General features: G+C 37.8%; 1 protein-coding gene across 1 annotated transcript in view; it reads left to right on the top strand.

Moving 5' to 3' along the window:
- LYST (lysosomal trafficking regulator) overlaps positions 1-23729 on the top strand; it is a 105377-nt gene that overhangs the window by 14578 nt on the left and 67070 nt on the right. The window contains exons 5-16 of the mRNA XM_029284320.1: positions 1426-1516; positions 2417-4499; positions 5619-6576; positions 7420-7581; positions 8260-8416; positions 9180-9406; positions 11917-11983; positions 13448-13557; positions 15019-15442; positions 16546-16687; positions 20457-20630; positions 22924-23084. Of these exons, the coding sequence (XP_029140153.1) occupies positions 1426-1516; positions 2417-4499; positions 5619-6576; positions 7420-7581; positions 8260-8416; positions 9180-9406; positions 11917-11983; positions 13448-13557; positions 15019-15442; positions 16546-16687; positions 20457-20630; positions 22924-23084 (4756 nt within the window). The remainder of the gene's footprint in view (positions 1-1425; positions 1517-2416; positions 4500-5618; positions 6577-7419; positions 7582-8259; positions 8417-9179; positions 9407-11916; positions 11984-13447; positions 13558-15018; positions 15443-16545; positions 16688-20456; positions 20631-22923; positions 23085-23729) is intronic.

Below are 23729 nucleotides of genomic sequence, written 5' to 3'. Positions count from 1 at the left end.
TCTATTTGAATGAAAGACTAATTAGGATCACTTTCATATTCTGGATCAGAATGACAGATGCATTTGCCAATCAGCTGACTGGTGGTGGTGTATGGTTCACACAAAAGCCTTCTATTAGGCCAATGTTATAAGATGGGAGCCAGTGCTGTAGCTTTTAGCCATTGTACTAATAATGTAGGATATGGTGGGGTTTTTTTGCCACATGAAGTAATCAGATATGAATGACTTGAAAGACAGGATTTCATACCAGCCAGTTCGCTCATAGGTTAACAAAATTTGGTAATTTTTTCAGAGGATTCATAATATATTGAATCATAAATGAAGTAAATAAGGAGGTTTAAATATTTTGTTATTTAAAAATAAACCAGAGTTGCAATTTGTCAAGTTAATCTGCCATGGAAATGCAGCCAATACAAATTTAATAGCCTGATTAAGCCATTACTGTCTTAGACAATATTACTTCTATTTTTTACTGTTTTATTTTTGTGGCTATACAATATTTTTTGCATCTGTATGTTTACCTGGGTGTTGTCACACTAATGGTCTTCTTTTCCAAACTTGTCTTTTCATTTATCATTTTAATGTCAATATTAAACAGTATTTGGAGACAAGGCAAGAACCCATTATACTCCTAGTATTTTCTGGAATCAGTCAAGCTAGTAAAAAAGAAAAATCTACCCTGGAGCCAACTTATCCAGAGATCAAAGAAAAACCTGATTAAAATTTATGTAGGCCTTGGTATCATCTAAAAATAACTGATAAAAATGGTCAGGGTATCTGTTGCCTCACCTGGATTAAATAGAAAGGTAAAGCAGGGCACCCCCCAAGTTACTCATGTACAGGTTAAAAAGAGTGTGTAATAAAACTGAATTCTGTGAAGCAATTGCCATAGAAAAATACAGTAGTCTGAAAATGGGAAGGAGGAGTAGAAGTGTTATGAAACAGTACTCCAACCTTCTGCCAGCTGTTCTAAAATGTTATTGTGAATTTAGCTGTGTTGAAACATAAGAGGAAGTCTGAGGAACGCACCGATTATGTAAGGCATTTTTAGTCTTAAAACTAAACCTTAAGTTAAATGGAAAGAAATAGAGAAAATTTTGAGAAATGGAAGAAAGAACATTTCTCAGGATAGAGCTCTATTGAATTATAGGTGGTCCTCAATTTATGATTGGTCGCTTAGTGACTGCTTGACCTGAAAAAAGGGACCGATGAGGCTCCATTACAGTCATTACTTTGAGGATTACCTGTAATTTTTTTCACTTCAGGTTAAATGGTTAAAATGTTAAGACAGAATCCTGTAAATTGGTATTAGAAGCTTTGAAAAAAGTAAAAACAATAAACTTTTAATCCAGGTTTGATTATGAATGTGTGGTAAATTATACTTTCTGAATTATCATAAAATATGCACTTTTGTTTCTTTAATAGGAGCTTACCTGTCGAGAAGACCTTCTTACTCTCCTCCTATCACTTCTGCCACTAGTATGGAAAATACCTGTGGACAAAGAAAAGGCCATAGGTAAGTTCTCTGTAATTCTGATGCATGAATTTAAAATATATTTTAAGTACATTTTTCACAGATTAATGAACATCTAAAATTTCTGTACATATAACTATATAAAAGCAAGGTTGTTTAATACATAGAGCTTTTATGATTGTATTCTGCTACATCTCTCAATCATCTTATAAAGTACTTTTTAAAATGTTTTGTAAATATTCATGACAACTTGGAAAAACGAAGACTCATACATTGTAGATAGGGTACTGAGCTGAGTTGTGTCTGAAATTAAGCTGAGATTTTTTTTAGCTTTGATTTAAAGAGTTCATATACAAAATTTATTATCAGTTTTTATGTTCAAGGGCTAAACTTACAGGTGAAATTTTTGTACTGTTTCAGCTAGTTTCTTTAAATTATTTCTTCAAAACAAAGTATAGCACTTCATATTTAAAAACTATATAGTTCTTATCAGTGCTTTTTTTTCTAAAAAAAAAAAAAGGTGCCGGAACTCATGCATGTCATACAACCCGCCTTGCCTACCCTACAAGGTTCCATCCAAAAAAGGTGCCGGAACTCCATTCTGGGTGTTCTATGAGAAAAAAAGCCCTGGTTCTTATTATATGTAACCAAAAATAAAAAAGAAAATGAATTTGGGTCAGGACCCATTTGAATTGACTAAATACATTATATTTATCACAAGGTGAATCTTAATAACATTCATTTAGATCATGTCAAAAGTTTTAGGTGCATATATTACACAATTAGGTCTTGTCCTCTGCATAGCTTTCAGTCCTTAAAGATCTTATGAGTGATAGGTTGGTAAGTGATAAGTTTGCTTCTAGATTTGTATGATGATAACATTTGTATCTCAAGCTATGAGATTCTAGTATCAGCTGAAATAATCTTCCTGTTTTCCAACAGATTTTAATCTGCCCTTCTCTGTTGAAATATGTTTGACCAAAGAGACAACCCTAAGTTCTCTGAAACTTACTCAGGAAAAACAAAATATAGGAGAAAATGTTCACCTGTCTGCTCAGGCTTCTGGAAAACTAAATACTTCTTGGAAGAACAGACGCCAGCGCAAAACTACTCATCGATATTCGGTGAGGGATGCAAGGAAATCCCAAATCTCCACCTCTGATTCAGAAGGCAATTCAGATGAGAAGACTAGCACCATGATAAGGCACAGGAGACCACAGCTTCTGCAGCCTTTTCTAGCAAACCAGTCTAAAGAGCAATCTGTAACAAGTGGATGCAATTTTATAGAATCTGAAATGGTCCAAAGCTGTAATTATGGAAGGGAGAATACAAACTCCCAACAGTCCATTCCACTTCAAGAAAGTATTGTTCAGGCTTCAGATGTGTCAGTTACATCATCTGCCAGTTGTCTAGACAACTCTCCCTTTGATTTGTGCCACGTTTTGCTGTCTTTGCTAGAAAAAATATGTAAGTTTGATATTGCATTGAACCACAAGTCTGCATTGGCAGCCAGTGTGATAGGCACGCTAACGGAATTCTTACCTAAACTTGGAGATTGTTATAATATAAATAGTGCTGCTGAAAATGAAGCTGTTTCATCAAGCTGGACAGGAGAACCAGTTGCTCTGGTTCAGAGAATGCTCTTTAGGACAGTGCTGCACCTTATGGCAATGGATGTTAATAATGCTGAGACCATGCCTGGCAATTTGAGAAAAAATCTTACTGATTTACTTAAAGCAGCCTTGAAAGTGAAATGCATTCTAGATACACTATTTAATCCTTTTGCTTCAAGATCACAAGGAACTTTACAAAACATAATACAAGTTAACCTTTTCTCACAGAATCGCCACAGATTCCTTCTTTTGCCCGAGTTCATAGAAGGAGTTCTGCAAATTCTAATCTGCTGTCTTCAGAGTGCAGCCTCTAATCCAATTTATTTTAGCCAAGCCATGGATCTGGTTCACGAATTCATTCAGCAGCAGGGTTTCAAACTGTTTGAAACCACAGCAATCCAGATGGAAGGATTATGTGCAAGGGACACAGAGGTCAACACAGAAGCATCAGAGTGTCTCAAAGCCCTCATCAACAGCATTATGAAAATAATCAGCACTATCAAAAAGGTAAAATCGGAACAACTTCATCAGTCTGTGTGTACAAGAAAACGGCACAGACGATGTGAGTATTCCCACTTCATGCATCACCACAGAGATCTCTCAGGATTGCCTGTTTCTACTTTTAAAAATCAAGCTTCTAAGAGTCCTTTTGAAGAAACAGCTGATGGGGAAGTTCATTATCCTGACCGGTGTTGCTGCATTGCCGTTTGTGCTCATCAGTGTCTGAGGTTGCTGCAGAAACTTTCTCTGAACAGTACGTGTTTTCAGATCTTAACTGGAATTCATAATGTAGGCATATGTTGTTGCATGGATCCTAAATCAGTAATTAGCCCTTTGCTTCATTCCTTCAGATCACAAACATTCAAGAATTTTCAACCACATATATTAAGCATCCTTAATAAGTTTATTTTAGATCAACTTGGAGGATTGCAAATTTCCCAGAAAGTGACGCACGCCTCTTGCAACATCTGTAGCATTGACTGTGATCAACTTGCAGAACTTGATGACTTCCTACATGGGAATGCTACTGAAGTATCAGCGTCAAGTTCATCAGCTCCATGCAGGTTTCAAGGAATTTTGCCTAGCAGAGGATCTGAAAATATGTTTCTGAAATGGGATGCCTTGGAGGCATATCAGAGCCTTGTTTTTGAGGACGATGACAAACTGCGTTGCATGCAGATTGCTAGTCATATTTGTAGTTTGATCCAAAAAGGCAATGAGATTATTCAGTGGAAACTGTACAATTATATATTCAACCCAGTGCTCCAGAGAGGTGTTGAGTTGACTCATTACTTCCAACAAACTGATGCAACTACTGCTTTTAGTCAAACAAGTGGCTATCAAAAAAGGTGTTTGCCTCAGGAAGTCCTTCAGATCTATTTACAGACTCTACCGCTACTGTTTAAATCGAGGTTTGTTCATTTTGTTCATTGGGGAGGAACAAATATATTTGGGCAGTTTCTTCCATACCTCTTCTTGGCATAATAAAATTGGAAGCTAAAAATGTCACTAGTGATAGTAAATGTAGATGATGGGTAAAGTCATAAACTCCTACAGCTCCCATTTTAAATTGGCCTTGGATTAAACTTCTTATGATCCTACTGAGTTAAGGGAGTTATATTGGCGTAGTATTTACAAGTTTATATTCCGTACTAGATTTACATAAATGCCCAATTTTGGAATTTATTTCTACACTAAATCTATATGAGGCCACATTTATTTTCTTCTCCTCTCTTGACAATAGGTCTTGCATCTTTAAAGATAAATAAGCACATATATTTCCAGATGGTTAAGGTCCTATCAAAAAAACCCCTCCTGAATGCTATGAAAACTATTGCTTGATAGAAAAATCAGCTCCTGTATTTAAAATATATATATAAGCACATATTCCATAATTCCCACAGTGTATGTTCAAGACCAAAGTCTAGTATTCCGATAAAAGCTTGTATGTTACTATGCTTATTGCATCCCACTTCTCAATTGCTTTCTTCATTTGTTATTAAAAATGTAGCAATTAGTTACTGAAGCTGTACTTTGAAATATGAATAGCACGGCACAGCATAGCATAGCATAGCTTAGCAGCATAGCACATGCTTTGGATTAGAAGATCCAAATTCAGTCCTTGTCATCTCCAGGATTGGGAAAGCTGCTGATTGAATCCTCCTCCTCCTCTTCCCACTAGCTCAGGGGTCCCCAACCCCAGTCTGTGGACCAGTACCGGGCCACGGCATGCCAGCAACCGGTCCGCACAAACAAGCAAAGCCCATCTGCGAGATGCAGGCAGCACACAAAACCACGCACCCTCTGGTCTGTGGAAAAACCTCTCTCCATGGAACCGGCCCCTGGTGCCAGAAGGTTGGGGACTTCTGCACTAGCTTATCCTGTGCTAGCTATAAGAAATGAAAAAATGTAAAGGAATTTAGAAGTTTAGAGTTAATAAGCCCTCCCTCCATGATATATCATTATAGTAAATTATTTCTCTTTCTTTTTCATTTAGTTGATAACAATTTAAAATATATTTTTCTCCACAGAATAATACAAGAATTATTTTTAAGCTGTAATGGAATAAATCAAATAATTGAATTAAATTACTTGGACAGTGTGAGAGCATACTCACTGAAAGTATTTGAAACGTTAATATTGTCCCTTGGAGATCAGCAGACAGATCAATTGATGCCAAATGTGGATGGTTTGGACAATGAAGAAAAAGTGCCTGCCTTAGACTTGGATGTTTCAGTTCATAGACGGCAAATGGTTTCCGATGTGCCTCAGAGCCTAAGTAAATTTTATGCTGGGCTCAAAGAAGTCAATCCGAAAAAGAAGAGATCAGTCAGTCAAGATGTTCACCTCAACATGATAAACATATTTCTCTGTGTTACGTTTTTATGCGTAAGTAAGGAAGCAGAGGCTGATCGAGATTCAACCAATGATTCTGAAGATACTTCAGGTTATGATAGTACCGCTAGTGAACCTTTCAGCCATAAGCTTCCATGTCTATCATTTGAAAGTTTGACTTTACCTTCCTTGGAACATATACACAGGGCAGCAGATACTTGGTCAATGTGTCGTTCGATCTATTTGTGTAATGCACTATTCCAAAGACAATTCCATAGACTTGGTGGTTTTGAAGTATGTCACAGATTAATAGCCATGATTATTGAGAAGCTTGGTGTGAAAGATGAAAAGGAAGAAGGCACTGAATTTCTTTTCAAAAATTGCTCATCGCAATTGATAATGAACAATGGGAAAGGGCAGTCGGACAATAATACTGATGAAAATCTTGGCAATGTAGGTCAACAGAAATTGATCTCTTATCAGCATTCAGAGGCAGAGCAAGCTTCGACTGATGGCACTGCAGAATCAAAACATGTCTTAATGCAAGAAAATGACTGGTCGCTGCAAGGTATAAGACTTTTGGAAGCTCTGCTGGCAATTTGTTTACACAGTGCAAATAACTTCCAGCAAAAGGCTGAAATGGAGTCTCTTCAGGTATTGTGCCATTAAAACCTCATGAAATATTGATATTGCAGGTTCTAATTGACAGATGCCTTAGAAAGTGGATCAAAAAAGTCAGTTTGGCATGTTGAAATAAGTATCTCATGATAGGCAGAATTTTTAATGAAGTTTACAAATGTATCAGTTGACAGAATGGCATTTTTCAACAACAACAACAACAAAAAAGTCCATGCCATCCATCATGCTGTGAGTTATCCATATTCTTTAGCAGCTTGGGGGAGGAGGGGGTTGGGTGTAGGGCAAAGATAAAACCAAGGGGAAGTCCTGTGTGAATAATAAGTAATTTGGGTGAGCCCATTGCAAGAATATAATTGCAAATGAACAGCTTAGAACCAATATTTAAAAGGGAGCGTAATTCCGTTTAATAAGGTAATTCTGAGGAGAAAGAAAATAATAATACAATGAGGACTAATACAAATAACTGCATAGAAAATGGATAGAAATGCGTTTTCATAAAGAGAACAAAATAAAAGCTGCCAAGGGATAATCAGCATGAATTCTTATTCTCAGTGTACTTTTCAATTTCTGATGTAGAAATTGTAGTATCCTTTACCCAAAAGTAATGCATTATTGTTTTTACTAACTTAGTTTGTAGGGTTTTTTTTTAGATTAAACCATGTATATCATATTAGAATGCAACAATTTAGTTGGAAATAATTGCAATAGGAGCACAGCATACAAAAAAAAAGCCCCTTGACAAATGATTGTTGGTTCTTGTTTTCAGCAACAGTTTAGAATACAAATGAGAGAAGAAACTGTAGTTGGTTTTGATAGCATTTCCATAGATTAAAAGTGAATATTTGTGCTTTAATTTAGAACATTTATGTGGAAGACATATTACTTGAAATGAAGGAACAGCTTACTAAAGCTAGAGTAATGGAAACGGAGTTGGTGAAGCCTTTATTTGATTCTTTGCTTCGAGTTGCATTGGGAACATATTTTACTGATCTGGATCGTTCAGAAGAAAAGAAAGAAAAGGTATAACTGGCTCAAATTACTTGTTTCTTATTGTTTGCCTACTTGTCCCAGATCCTGCAGTTATTAGGTTGCTCTTAGGCATCTTGGCATCCTTTTGAAATAAGTAGCATACTCATTGTAGCTGAGCTATTATTGTGGTAACTATGAGTAACTTCCAAGATTTCTGCAACAATTTGATTCCTCTTTCATGTTCTTTTTAAATTCAGTCTCATTTTTTAGAAGTTTTGTAAATAGCTGGACCAGAATACTGGACTAGATAGAATTTTTAGTCTGATCTAGCATGTTTTTTTGTTAACTCTGCAAAACAACTGGGCAAGCTAGGATGCATGGTGAACTAAAAGACAGTAAGCCAGAATGTGAATGCGAATTTCAAAAAACAAGATATCAAACTTACTAGTCTAAATGCTGCCTTCCCATTTATTTGTTCGCCCTAGCATGAATTCCCCTGTATTTCTGTTTTGTCTGCTACATCCTGCATACATTTAATCTAAGATATTAAGGAGTTTAGGTGCCTAACTGGAAGTGGGGTTTAGTATATTTAGCCAGATATTTTCTATCCTATTTTACCTGTCAGTATTTCAGCATAGTTCTCAGTGCAATGAAACCTAGAATCTATGAAAATACATTGTAGTCTAATTTCTAATTGCATATTTTAAACATCTGTAATATGCATTCCAGATCCATCAGTCTGAACAGGAGCCTGTGTCTCGACCTGATGATATATCTGAAGAAGCTGATGAATCACAATGCTATTGTTTTAAATTTTTTGCTGAAGAAAAAGGCTATGATGCCGATAGCGAAAGTAATTCAGATGAAAATGAAAGCAAGGATGAAGGCAAGTACTTGAGCTCAGAATTTTATTTTTTTTAAAAAAATCCCTTTTGCACTGAAATAGCAAATTGTAGAGTATTTTTCCCCCCCACAGTTGATGATCCTAAGCCCCTGTTTTAAAACTCACCATATTTTTTTCTTCTAGTTTATCATTATAGTTTGCTGTTTGAATCATAAATTGAAGGGAATATAATGACACCTATACCAGGGTCCTGGAAAGTTCTGTAATAGCTTTACTATTAGAAAACAGAAGCAGCTACATTATTTTTTCTATTCTTCTTTGCTTCATAATTTTGTCCCTCAAGAATACTACTTGAGTTTTTATTTTTTGTTTATGGGAGCTACATTCTATAAACCTTATGTGATGTTTTGTATTACACTGCAACCCTTTATAAAATGTCACTTTGTAGAATATTTTTTTTAAATAGTCATACAGCATTTGTAAGTAACATTATTAATGAAGATGTAAAGGAATTAAAAGCCTTCAAAATAGCCAGGGCATTATCGTTCAATGTGCAATGTCTATATATGCTAAGACATGCACTGAATATGAGTGTATATGATTTACCTTTACATTTCAATGAGAGTATGTTACAAGTTTATCTAGGACTTTGGACTGTGTAGAATATTTGATTTCTAGTAATCCATCCTATTGCAATGAACATCATTGTTGGGTAATAGAATAAGACTCACAAAAAAAGATGGGTAGGGCAAACAGTTTCTGAATAATGGAATTTCCATATATAATTGAGTGTCTTTTTTTACAGGAACAGATACTAAAAGGGAGCAAGGATGTTTTGGCTACTGCAGTGTTCCTAGTGATCTTGCTGAAAATATTACTCAAGGAGAATTGATATATCCTGAACTATGTATGCTGGAATTACATTTACTTTCTGTTGGCAGTCCAAGCCTAGATGTCCTCACTCATGTTTTCCACAGCTTCTTGAAAGTAGTCAGGTTGAAGGAAAAAAATGCAACATTACTAATGCAACAGGTATATCCTTGTAGCTGGGTTCACACAACATACTAGGTACAGACAGTTTGACAAAATTCATCTGTCCCAATCAAAGAAACCAACTTTACAAAAACTATTTGCCCAAAGAAAGATTGTAATGGCTTAAAATTATGTCCTAGTTCACACAGCATGCTACAATGCAAAATTGGGGAATTTGTGTTTGAAATTCAGCATTGCTGCCATAACTTGCATCTATTTTCCCTAGACAAACTGACTGTTGGCTTGTCCAAGCAAAATGAGAAGGAAAACTTTTGGTGTGGTTTGGCAAAGCTCTGGCTTTATTCTCTACTTTGTTTGAATAAGCCAGCTGCCAAGTAAGTTCTGATTTTATGTTTTTAGCCTTCATGACTTGGACAGCCAAAACTGAATCACGGTCACGGTTGCTCCCATTTTGCTTGGCTTGTCCAAATCATTCCAAAATAGTAGAATTAAAAGTAAGAGTGGCCATCTCAACCATTAACAGATTCGATCTCTTTTGATCAATTTAATGGTGTTATGCCAACCCAGCCAATGAATTAATCTAGCATCTAGCATAAGTCTTGGTTCATTTGAGGACATAATTAAAAATATTATTGCTGAAGAGCTTGATGCACAATACTTTAGAGACTGGCACTAGGTTGCTCATGCTGTAAGAGTTGATGCAGAACTTATTCTCTGCATTGATGGGAACAAGAAAAATGACCTTTCAGCAATCATATTTAAGCTGAAAAAATTTTCTGCCTTGGAATATCAGGCCATGGTTTTCACTGACTGACTTTCTATTTGCAAAAGACATTCACTTCACAGGGAGTTTAAATTTTAGTTGAGATTTTGTTTTCTGCTGTATCTCCTGTTTTATCAAATTATGTGGATTTTTTGTTTATTACTTTATACATGATTTTAATTATGGGCTATTATGTTAAGCAGTGAAGATGGCTGGAATAAAAGATGATCGATATATTGCATTTACATTAATATTTCTGTATGTTCATGAATTGCTTGGACAGGAGGGGCAAGAGAGGTATTCCTACAAAGCATAGAAAAAAGAGAAACCAATTGACAATTTGAGAAACTTTTAGCCTCTCAACCAGAGGAAACCTTCAAGGAATCCTTATCCTAATATTCCCATATATCTTGCAATTGTCATCTTCTGCTTTAGGAGAATTACCGTATTTTCCGGCGTATAAGATGACTTTCTAAACCCTGAAAATCTTCTCAAAAGTCGGGGGTCGTCTTATACGCCCAGTTGTCTTATACGCCAGAAAATACGGGTATTCTATTTTATTCCTTTACACATGTGGTTTGGCATATTACTCATCAAGTTTTCTCTTCCCCCCCTCTCTCTCTCGCTCAAACTCTGTATTTTAACTGGAAAAGTTGGGGGTCGTCTTATACGCCCAGTCATCTTATACGCCGGAAAATATGGTATTAGTGAATATGTTCCTATGACAAGGAAGGAATGTGCTAATTAAAGCATTCTAGGAATGTTTTGTTTCTGGAAGTGAGTCTTCTGGAACACTAAGTAATTCATTGTGTTCTAAATGTGTTCATAATGTTACAACCATTGGGTTCCGGATCACAGATAACTCTTTTTGATAGAGGGTTCGCTTCCAAAATAGAGAAACCATCTCTTCTGAAATCAGGCTGTTCCAGAAGTGAAATATTCCATCAAACAGTGGAATGTCATTCAACTACCAGGTTAATATTCGGTTTCAAATTCCTCCTCCTGCTAACTAGAAATGATTGCCACTCCTAGTTTTAATGTCACACCTGGCCTTAGGTAGGACTTAAAGCACATTTAAAGGACTTTGTTGGATAAGGAGTCAGATGACAGTGTGCATTTTCCTATTGTTCATTTGGATGGCTTTAGTATATTGGGTAAACGAAGTCACTGCATATTTATGGAGATTCTCAGTCATCTTGGTCATGGTTTTCCAAAGGTGCTTTTTCAAAACATCTTCAAGAAAAAACAAAGTCCAGTTGCCTTTTGAAAAAGCCCCTTTAGGAGGTCACTGTATTCTGATATCAGCAGTCATTAAACCAATGTCCAAGCTTATCTCATGTCTATTCATATACCCGTCAACCTTACATTAAATAGAGACACTGACATTCTTAATAGGCATGGAAACAAAAGATTGGGAATAAATGTGGGAATAACGGATGAGACCATTTTGCTATGAAAGCACTGTGTTGATGGATAATTTAGAATTTAGAGAAGAGGTTGAACAAGAGCAAATTATTTCACATGTTAGACATATGTATATGTCTAGACTACAGTCTGTGCATCTTATAACTTGGCAATGAGCTTGATAATGTGAAAACATAATTATGAACTTGAGGAAACAGGGCAATACCAAGGGTTTAGTTAAAATTATATTGGAACATTGGGGCTGGATTATTACTCATTTAGCTATAAAATATTGCTGGACAGTACATCCCCATTACTGCTGGATATTTTGTTAATTCATGATGAGTGTTCTTTATATATTTTTTTTCCGGTTCTTTTATAGGGAGCTGTAAAGAGCCTTTTGGGAGGATTCCTCCATGTATTGACACAAACAGATTCCTGTTTTCATGGTGAGCTGTAAATAAAAATGGACATTTCCTTTTGATTTGCTTTAACATTGGCAGATACTCTTATGATACAAATGAATAGATCTGCATTTTGAAATGCTAGATGTTCCTGCTCATATGTATTTTCACAGTATATGGTTTTAATATGAGCACAGTCTAGCAAAGCTAAGCAATTTATTGGTTTATGTGGGAGAACATTACAGTAATGAGGTAAATTCCTAATGAAATACTGAGATTTAAATGTGCTTTGTCCTATTGGATTATATACGGCTTTTGTCTGTAAATGAGCATTTAACGTCATATTTGCCCCAGGGGAATGATTACATTGGGTGTGAAAGAAGTTATTACTCCATTCGTAAGCTACCTGTTCAAACACTCTCCGTTCTGTTTCGTATTCAAATGGGTTTCAGAAGAGAACCAGTTTTAATCTTCAGTTTTAAGAAAGATTTATAGCCATGAGAGGGCAATCATCCCTCTTAAGTAATAGCCTCTATTAGGTTAGATACCGAATCAATAAGATTCTGTATTGATTTTTTTGGGGGGGGTTTGATGAATCTTTTCAGATAAATAGGTAGAAATTTAAAAACTCATTATAAGGACAATGAAATAAATGACATTAATTCAAGAAAATTGATTTTAGTATATATTGTCTTCATAATATATTATTTACTGTATAATCATGTGACTTCAGTTGCCTGTCTTGATTGGGAAATTACATTTTGTATAGATTATTTTACTTATTCTCTGGAAACTTGATTTTGCTTTCACTTCTTATTTTACATAGTTTCTGTAGACTATAGGTATGAAGGCAGGCTGGCTTTCCTCACAATGTTGTTTAAGACAGAATGTCTAATATCTTCCGGTGGGGGGAGGGAGGAAATCTCCTTATAATAAGTGATTGAGCTGTATCGCAATCTATATCACATTTGAGGTGAAAACTAATATCACTCATATTGTTCCACAAGCAAAAGATCCTGAATATAATATATAGTATTATTTGTAGCTATTGCAAGCTATTGCTTTGCCCTTCTTATTACTAATGTAACCCGAAGGATTTAAAATACACTTGCCCTTTCTTGTGCATATCATCATCAGTATGACACCACATTTGTTTACATTTGTACATTGCTATTAGGTGGGGGAAAAAACTTCTAGAGCAGGAAGTCTTTGTGCTGGTGCTTACACACCAGAAATTGTAGCAGTGAACAAACAGCAGATGGATACGAAGCAAGATACCTGTTCCTAATCACAAATCTATGTAGGTTTTTCCCCCCAGTTATTTCCTCTGATGTAAGAAAAAAATATCCAACAATGTAGGGATTGTGCTGGGACAAATAAGAAAAGTTCTAGAAACCATATTGAGTAGTTTATTAGATTAAATTTGTTGGATTGCATCCTATTTTTAACAGATTTAACAGAATGTAGTACAATATGAAATAATTTTAAAACCATGTTTCTGCTTTTCAGAATGTCAGAAAATATTAGTGGATCTTCTGGTTTCTCTGATGAGCTCAAGCATATCTTCAGAAGAGCTCACACTTCTTCTAAGGATCTTTTTAGAAAAAACACCTGCTATGGTAAGATTTTAATAGTAAAGCAAAGTACTTTGAATTGAAGTTAATTATTGATTTAATATTTGTGTTTTATTACTGAGATTGTCAAATTAGCATGTTATCCTGTAACTTGGGGGTCTCCAACCCCCCCTCCCCAGGTCATAGCCCGGTGCCAGGCTGCTGTCTGTTTGGAACCGGATCACGCAGCAGTGGGCGAGCACGTGGTGCGTGCGCAGTTCCACTTGCACAGAAGCAGTATGCTTGCATGCACAGCTCCATTTGTGCAAGCAGCACGCTTGCATGCTCAGCTCCATTGTGCGTGCCCCCCCTTGCACACGCACACCTGCTGCTCGCACCAAACCACCCCCTTTTCTCCTCCCCCCATCAACTCACCAAGCCAGAATGGTTGGGGACCACTGCTGTAACTGAAATGTAATAACAGTTGGTATAGATTTGGGCAATATTTTTTGTTAGAAATTTAGGGAAAAGTAGCCAGGGAAATAATTTGATGGCTTGAAAATAGTGCTGTTTTAAGGTTATTATTATAATTTATGTTTGTGGTTGTTTCTTCATCATAGAGTGGAAATAACATTCCTGGTTAAAAAATAGTTTCAACAATATAAATTTCAGAGATAAGATTATGCCCTAAAGAGCCCCATACACTGTATAAACCTAGAGGTTGTGCGTTGATGGAGGGATTTTTGGTGGTGATGAGAGTTTGGGTGGATGGGTAGATAGCAATGATGGGAAGATAGCACAAACCATCCATTCACTGGACAGCAAACTGATGAGCTCACTTCTTACCATACTTTCTAGATTTCCAGGATATCCTCTGTTTATCCTGTCCTGCTTTTCTACTGGGCAGGACAGTCCATATAGAGTTTATATGACAATATTCGTCTATTGCAGTGGTTCTCAATCTTTTCTTCACCACTGACTCCCTTTAAATACCTTTTGTGGCCACAGGCCATAGCCACGCACCACCAAGACATAACTCAAGATTTAAATCATAACATTTCTTCAAGCGTTCATGGACCCCCTGTGACAACACCACGGCCTCCCACTGGTCCACGGACCAAAGGTTGAGATTCACTGATCTTTTGTTTCATTTTTTTCAGAATGCCTCTGTATTCTGTCTGAAGTTTAGAAGCTCTGCTAGAAATCCATTATGCTTAAGGGTGGTGCTTAATTTTGGGCAGGACAGTCTGTACAGCATTTATATAGCCAAATTAATCTGACATTTATTTTCTCAGAATGCCTCTGTATTCTATCTGATCCTAAGAAGCTCTGCTAGAAGTAGATTACGCCTGAGGGTGGTGCTTAATTTTGTAGTATGCATCTATTAATTTAATTTGTTTTAAAATACTTTTTAGAAAGTGAGCAGGAGCTATCAGCAGGCACATTGACACTCATAAATGTTGCAATAGGGAGCCAAATTATGTGGTATAATGACCATTTGTTAATCATTTTGTTCTTTTTTTTTAGGGCATCCTCCTTAAAGGAATCCTAAAGATTTTGGAGGCAAATACTAGGATGAGGCCTTTACAACATATCGTATTTCCTTTGCACCAAATTCCAAGTTTAGGAAGCAGCCCTTGCCAAAAATCAGCCCCTACACTCAGCAGCAAAACTGTAGCATTACTAAGGCGAGCAAAATTAGTCCAGTCAAAGAAAGAACCAGAGGGCGAGAGTTTGCCACACTGTCTTCTCTCTCCATGGCATGTGGCTCCAATCCATTTACCTCTGGTGGGACAAAATTGCTGGCCGCATATGTCTGAAGGATTCAGTGTCTCATTGTGGTTTAGCGCTGAATGTGTTCACAGAGCAGGCAGTTCCTTGGAGAAAGGCAAAAGAATGAAAAGGAGGAGCAAGTCACTAATTTCACATGATAATAGTTTCGACGAAGCAGGTAAGTCACATATGTAATGCTGTGGCAATTACTTAAAATATTTATATGACTGTTCCTCTAAGTCAGGGGTGTCAAACTGCCGGCCTGCAGGCCGAACGCATCATCTGGAAGTCAAGCCCACCCCATTGCCAGCAATGGCGAAACAGTCCAGATATATCTCGCGACGTCACGTGACGTCGCGAGTTTGATATGTCTGCTCTAAGTGATGAAGAGAATTAAATGTTAAAACAACTGCAAACTGCAAAAAACACAACATGTACTAAAAGAAATAGCATCCAAATATGAAAAAAATTCAAAACAATGCCAAGTACCTATACCTTCCATGCTTCCCGACTTCATCCTTGGGCAGACAGTAAAATCTTAAGCACCTTCTGGAAGGCCAGCAGGCTTGGTGTCAGTCCCTTCTCAGGTGGTGAGGTGTTTCAAAGGGCAGGTATCATACAAAAGGGCACATTTACTGGGTCCCACACAATGACGGGCATTTGCTTAATTTTATATATTGCTTATTAATTTTGATGAGATCTGGGATTAAATTCTGTTACTTAATATTAGCTTTGGGGAAGGCTTGTATTTTGGTGGGGTTGGTGCCGTTTTATCAGTTTTTTTATATATTTGTATTTAGTGCTATAAAGATTTAAATTATTGGTACAGAAAACAAAACACTGCATTTTTGCTTGAAACATGTTAATCATAGTTTTAAATTCATACTTTTAATATTCTCAGATTAGTGACATTTGATCTGCATGTTCTTTAAATTTGATATATTTTTTCTAAATCAATTTGGATGAGAATATAGGAGCATATTCATCTTGCTTTAGAGGCATTCCCATTTTTCTTTTAATTGGCTCCCACATTAGCAACATTTATATATGCTTTTAATCCTTAGTAAAAAAAACACTGCAACAATTTCATTCTTTGTTAATTATACAATTGTTAGTTATACAGCTATTCTAAACATGGCTTAATTTGTTCCAAATTATGAGAACTACAAAATGAAATGCTCCTGTGTATAATACTTGATACCAAATACTATATTCTTCTCTTTTGTGGAATAATATTCTGATTAATGATATGCTTGGTTTTATAACTGTTATGTGTTATAGAAGAAAGCAAACCTGGATTTGATTACCTCAATTTGGGAGACAAACTTCTTGAAGATGGCTGCCTTCATATATTTTCACTGGGCTCCAAAGCATTGATGATACAAGTCTGGGCTAATGTGAACTCGGGAGCTTTCACATTTCGGTACATTATCTTGTTTTAGAGATCAAAAAATGAATTTGAACAGATTATTTATTTATTTATTTATTTGTTTTGATTTATATCCCGCCCTTCTCCCAACGGGACTCAGGGCGGCTCACAACATATTTAAAAACATAGACATGTTTACAACCCCCACCAGATAAAACCAAATTAAACCAATATTTAAAGTTGTGCAGTTAAAATTATTCTTAAAAAACACAGTTTAAAATCCTCCCTAGGCCAGGCCCGCTTGCGGGTGCGGCGGAAAGTAAGGAGATCCGGAATCATCCGGATCTCGGGGGGTAGTTCGTTCCAGAGGGTGGGGGCACCCACAGAGAAGGCCCTCCCCCTGGGGGTCGCCAGCCGACATTGCTTGGCCGACGGCACCCTGAGGAGACCCACTCTGTGGGAGCGTACCGGTCTATGGGAGGGAATCTGTGGCAGAAGGCGGTCNAGACCCGTACGGCCTCCAGGCAACGGGCCATCACGTCAAGGGCATCGTTGGGGTGGCCTGGGGTGGAGATGTACAGCTGAGTGTCGTCAGCGTACTGATGGAAATCCACCCCGAAGCCACGAATGATCTCCCCCAGCGGCTTTACATAAATATTGAACAAAAGGGGAGAGAGGACCGACCCCTGCGGCACCCCACAAGTAAGCCATGTTTCACCTAGTTTGTACCTATACAGTTGGTTTTTCTTGCCTAAGTGTAAAACCGTAGTTTTATCTATGCTGAATTTCATTTTGTTAGATAGGGCCCAGTGTTCAAGTACATCTCACCCCAGTGGGACTAGCCGGCCCCACTTGCTGGATGCTGCTGGACCCCATCCACTAAGGAATTCCTGCTGGCAGTGATAGGAGCAGATGATTGAAGGGATCCACAAACCCTGGTCTACCCTTTAAGATTTAGAACAAGGGTGCCCAACCTTGGCAACTTTAAGACTTGTGGACTTCAACTCCCAGAATTCCCCAGCCAGCCATGTTTATTTCTTTATATTCCGCCTTGATTATTTTCACAAATAATTCAAGGTGGTGAACATATCCCAACACACACCTTCCTCCTCCTATTTTCCCCACAACAACAACTCGGTGAGGTGGATTGAACTGAGAGAGAGAGAGTGACTGGCTCAAAGTCACCCAACTGGATTTAATGATTAAGGTAGGACTCAAACTCACAGTCTCCCAATTTCTAGCCTGCTACCTTAACTGGCTTTTAAAATTTTAATTGTTTTTCTATTTATCTGTTTAGCGTCTGCGAGCCTGCCAGAGTCATTTTATAAGTGAGAGGGGTGGCATATGAAATATTAATAGATGGATTTAATTAATATCATGTGACCTGTTAGTACCATTTTATAATGTCTTGGTAAGGCCACACTTGGAATACGGCATCCAGTTTTGGTCACCACAATGTAAAAAAGATGTTGAGACTCTAGAAAGAGTGCAGAGAAGAGCAACAAAGAGGATTAGGGGACTGGAGGCTAAAACATATAAGGGATGGTTGTGGAATTGGTATGTCTAGTTTAATGAAGAGAAGGACGAGGGGGGAAAGAATGGCAGTCTTCCAGTATCTCAGGGGCTGCCCCAACGAAGAGGGAGTCAAGCTATTCTCCAGAGCACCTGAAGGCAGGACAAGAAGCAACAGATGGAAACTAATCAAGGAGAGAAGCAACTTGGCATTAACCAGTGGAACAACCTGCCTCCAGAAGTTCTGTGTGCTCTAACACTGAAGATTTTTAAGAAGAGACTGAATAATCATTTGTCTGAAATGGTATAGGCGCAGGGGTAGGCAACCTTGGCTCTTTTATGACTTGTGGACTTCAACTCCCAGAATTCCTAAGCCAGCCATGCTGAGGGGAAATGGAGAGGTTTCCATGCTGAGTCATGCTGGCTCAGGAATTCTGGGAGTTGAAGTCTACGAGTCATAAAAGAGCCAAGGTTGCCTACCCCTGGTATAGGGTTTCGGGGTTGGACTACAAGATCTCCAAGGTCCCTTTCAACTCTGTTATTCTATTATTCTTTTAAATGAATAACAAGAAATCTGCAAACTTCCCTAACAGGAGCTGCTATGCAGTGTTTCTCTTACTTAACTTGCCTATCACGGTGGATGTTATTGAGGAAGTTCGTGGATGTACTTCAAAAAACCCTTGGCTTCCATGGCTATGGCTATTTTGACTGGAGCTTATGGGCGTTGTAGTCCATCTGAAGACATCCAGCTGCCCTTGCTCAAGTAGCCCGGAGCTTATGTGCTTCAAAGCAGTTGAATTAAAAAAAAGAAAGTCAATCTTGGCTGCAGCATGGCGCTGGACAGGACTTGGGCCAATAAATCATCTACAAAGCGTTCTATGTTTGCAGCTTTCACATTTTATAAAAGTCTAATGTGTGTGCTATTTCTTCTCTTGTACTCCCACTTCATTCCCTTCACAAAAGGAGTTAGGCCTGCAAGCTTTAAATCAGCTTTATTAGGGATTTCTGTCCCCCCCCCCCCTCTGCATTCTCTTACTGGAGAGAAGCTCATTTAGCATAATGGCTCTTAACTTCTGAGTAAATATACATCATAAATGAGTTGAAGGGAATGACCTCTTCTTTGAGCAAGTTGCAGAAGATAATAGCCATGTGCACGTGGCTCCTGATTTTCAACGATTTACAAAGGAAGAATGTTTCTTGGTTATTCCCTCCATTATTATACGCGGTGGAAAGTTCTCCTACAGGTAGTCCTTGNTCTCTCTCAGCTCCCCGGTAAACCAGGGAGCCAGTCGAGATCTACGTCGGGTCAGAGGCCGCAGAGGCACGACTCGGTCCAATGCTGCGGCGGCAGTTGTCTCCCAAGCCGCCGCCTGATTTTCCGCCGAGTCGTGGACCAGATCTTCCGGATATGGCCCAAGCTCCGTCAGGAACCTCTCAGGGTCCATCAGTCGCCTAGGACGGAACCATCTAGGCGGTTCCGTCTCCCTGCGGCGAGGGGGAGCCTTTGATCATCAGAGCTTTGCTATAACATCCAATGAAATGTTGCCATGTTCTGTACTTTTATATACCCTAATTTTAGCATATTGCAGAGAATGAGTCAAGCACAATGAGTAAAATAATGTTTCTGTTTAATCAATTTAACTGGTAGCGTTTATGTTTTACTAACCCTAGAAACCAACTGGATGGGAATAGTGTTTTTGTAACATGAAAAAGTGGCATATACAATAGAGTTGCAGCTTCTAGAAAAATAAGTTGGTACATTGTTAAAGTGTAAATCAGATTCCTGTGTTATGTCTTGGATCAATAAAGTGTATGATAGGACAATATAAGCAAAGTAGTTTTGGGAAAGGGATTCAATCAATCAGTCAATCAATCAGAATAGAGCTGGAAGGGACCTTGGACGTCTTCTAGTGCAAACCCCTGTTCAAGCAGGAGCCCTATCCATTTCAGACAAGTGGTTGTCCAGTCTTTTCTTAAAAACCTCCAGTGATGAAATGTCTACAACTTCTGAAGGCAAGCTGTTCCACTGATTAATTGTGCTTACTGTTAGGAAGTTTCTCCTTAGTTCTAGGTTGCTTCTCTCCTTGATTAGTTTCCATCCGTTGCTTCTTGTCCTGCCTTCTGGTGCTTTGGAAAATAAGTTGACCCCCTCTTCTTTGTGGCAGCCCCTCAAATACTGGAATACTGCAATCATGTCACCCCTAGTCCTTCTTTTCTCTAATCTAGCCATACCCAATTGAATTTTAATATATATATATATATACATTGAAATATATTTTGATAACTTTTTCCTCTCTTTTTATTTTCATAGTATTTGTATGGATCCAAATGATGAAATGAAAGCTGGATTATTAGCACAAGCTGAAACACCAGAGAATACCTTCCTTGTAGGCAAATGGCAGCATTTGGCACTAACGTACATCGAAAAGCCAGAAAACAAGAAAAATATCCATGGAACTCTCTCTCTGTGGATTTGTGGTCAGAGGTATGCTTTTCCAAGATTATAAATAATATATACATATAACTAAGGAGGTCCTTGGAAGCTTTGTCTATTCTTTTAAGATCTGAGAAAAAAGCAACATTTTCTTTGAAAGGGTTTTGCTTTCATCCAAGAAACTTGTTCAGCTCTCCAAAGAATTGAAGAAGCTTCTTTGATGAGAAGCAAAACATTTTCAAAGAAAAAACCAAGAAAGTCTTTTGAACAAAGCACCTCTGGGACAACCGTGATCTGGATGATTAAGAACCTCCATAGACAACTTTTCAGATGGTTTATAATTCTATAGGTCTTCAGTAAAGGTCTGTTGATTGCATCTAGGCAGTGGAATATATTCCTCTCATAAAGAGGTATTGGTCATCTCTGTCAGCCATGGGCCTGATTTAACCAAGAGGCAAGAGATGTGGTCCTCACCTTTCCACATTCCACATTTTCCAGAGTCATAAGCTGATGAGATTTTAAAAAGTACATGGCAAGTGGTTGTTGACATCATACTTTTGTGACCCGCTGTAATTCTGACAGCTCCAATGCAACTTGTTTGGAGCATGCCATTGCATGTTGTATTTCCTGTTCTATGATTTCTTGGTAAAGGAAAACTATACAATATACAATTGCCTATTCTGTATAGAAGCAGTGGACCCGGCTATACAATATACAATTGCCTATACAATTGCCTAATTTGTATAGAAGCAATGGACCCAGCTATACAATATACTATTGCCTATACTATTGCCTATACTGTATAGAAGCAGTGGACCCAGAGAAATAACTTACTTTCACTGTTACAGAGTAGGTGTTTAGATTCTGAGTACAGATGTACTTCACACACAGTCTGATCTATGCAAGAGTCTCTCCACCTGCACTTTGAACAATATGCCATCTGTTTCCCTGGTAAATCAAGGTGATGATTTGGCTCCAGGAAAAGGAAGAGATTCTTAAGAGAATTGTGGGCATTGACATTGACAGGTAGTCTTCATTTGGTGACTGCCTTAAGCAGTGACCTTTCGCAGTGATGATGATGATGATGATGATGATGATGAAGAAGAAGAAGAAGGAAGAAGAAGAAGAAGAAGAAGAAGAAGAAGAAGAAGAAGAAGAAGAAGAAGAAGAAGAAGAAGAAGAAGAAGAAGAAGAAGAAGAAGAAAAAAAAGAAAAAGAAGTAACTTTCTGTCAGTCACATGTCATGTCACCATTACAGTCAATTACTACTTGGTGTCCTGTGCCTGATCTGTTTGTCAACTCCACTCAGAATGGAGAAATTGCCTAAAGAAGCAATCTCTTCCTGAGCTGCTTTTCTTGCAGTACATCCCTAAAAAGTGGAGATTGCAAATTAACAAGCTCAGTACTATGACTTTAATTAGTTAATTAGAACTGCAGCTTGTGCCTGAAATTGACCATATCTTGAACACACCAGGCAGACACAGATACATTCCTTTCAGTGTGTATTCCCCATTGTGTGCTTGCTTACTTTCTTGTAATTCCTTCCCTCTCTAATGAATGTAAACACAAATATCAATTCTTTTTCTTGCTAATTATCCTAACACTCCAGTTCCAAAGACTGGTGGAGTGGAGGGAAAGGGCTGTATGATTTGCCCTTTTACCCAGCTTCCTCTTGAATTGAGTTCCCAAAACCTTCCCTGCCTTTTGGGTTCACTGTTTGGGATCATATCCTTCTAATGCTGTAAAGCAAAAGAAAACTGAAGTAAAATTGTAAGCACAAACCAAGTCAAAGTGGTTTTTCATTTAGCAATTGCTTTGCTTAATGTTGAAGAATGTTGAATTGCTACCAGATATCTACTGCTACATGTGGGCCACTTCGATAGAAGCAGGAAAGCAAAATTTACTGATGCAGGGTTACAGTAGTCACAATCCTCTAGGGCAGAAAAGAATGGAATAGATCAGTGGTTCCCTTTTCTATACCCCGCACCCCTAAAACGCTTCTGATATATTCTCGCACCCCTTACAAAAATTCAAAATGAATTATGCATATACACTATAATTTTGAAACTTCTAAACCCAAGTTTTTGCACCCCCTGGAATATCTTCTCGCACCCCCAGGGGGTATGAGCACCCCCGGTTGGGAACCCCTGGAATAGATGAAGATTGTTAGAAAGCACTTCAAATTTTCTTAAATCTTTTGTTTGCCACTTCTGTTAATGGATGATTGAGAATAAATAACATAACACTCTTATTCCCTTTTTTCTCAGTAAAATTGTTTATGACACATAAAAAGCTACATTTATTTATTTATTTATTTATTTATTTATTTATTTATTGCTTTTAGAAAACCTGACATTTGTTTAGATTATACACTTCCAAGAAAAATGAGTTTGTCATCCGACTGTAATAAGACCTTCTGTATGACAGGCCATTATACATCATCCCAAGATGATTTTTTGCAGTTGACTGGGAGATGGAGCCTAGGAAATTTGCTTCTCTTCAATGGTAAGTTACAATTTTTGCTTTTTAGAAACAGCTTCTTAGCTTGTCTTGAATTTGTGCCTTATATTGGAATTGGTTTTAAGGCTTATTTACAGTACTTATGTCTTGCCTTATTATAAAAATTTAGAGTGCATAAAATCAGGCAAGCCATTAAAAGAAAGAATACAGAGAAGAGCAACAAAGATGATTAGGGGACTGGAGGCTAAAACATGTAAAGAACGGTTGCTGGAATTGGGTGTGTCTAGATTAATGAAAAGAAGGACTAGGGGTGACATAATAGCAGTGCTCCAATATCTCAGGGGTTGCCATAAAGAAGAGGGAGTCAACCTATTCTCCAAAGTACCTGAAGGCAGGACAAGAAGCAACGGATGGAAACTAATCAAGGAGAGAAGCAACCTAGAACTAAGGAGAAATTTCCTGACAGCTAGAACAATTAATCAGTGGAACAACCTGTCTCCAGAAGCAGTGAATGCTCCAACACTGGAAATTTTAAAGAAGAGACTGGACAATCATTTGTCTGAAATGGTATAGGGCTGTGGTGGCGAACCTATGGCATGCGTGTCACAGGTGGCACACAGAGCTCTCTCTCTGGGCACGTGCGCTGTTGCCCCAGTCCTAGGCCTTCAGCTGGGTTTTATAAAACCTTTT

Source organism: Protobothrops mucrosquamatus, unplaced genomic scaffold, assembly GCF_001527695.2.
Source record: "Protobothrops mucrosquamatus isolate PMUCROS unplaced genomic scaffold, P.Mucros_1.0 scaffold527, whole genome shotgun sequence".
In the NCBI taxonomy this organism is placed as follows: domain Eukaryota; kingdom Metazoa; phylum Chordata; class Lepidosauria; order Squamata; family Viperidae; genus Protobothrops; species Protobothrops mucrosquamatus.
The sequence above is the reverse complement of the archived record's forward strand: the minus strand, read 5'-3'. Positions and strand labels throughout refer to the sequence as shown.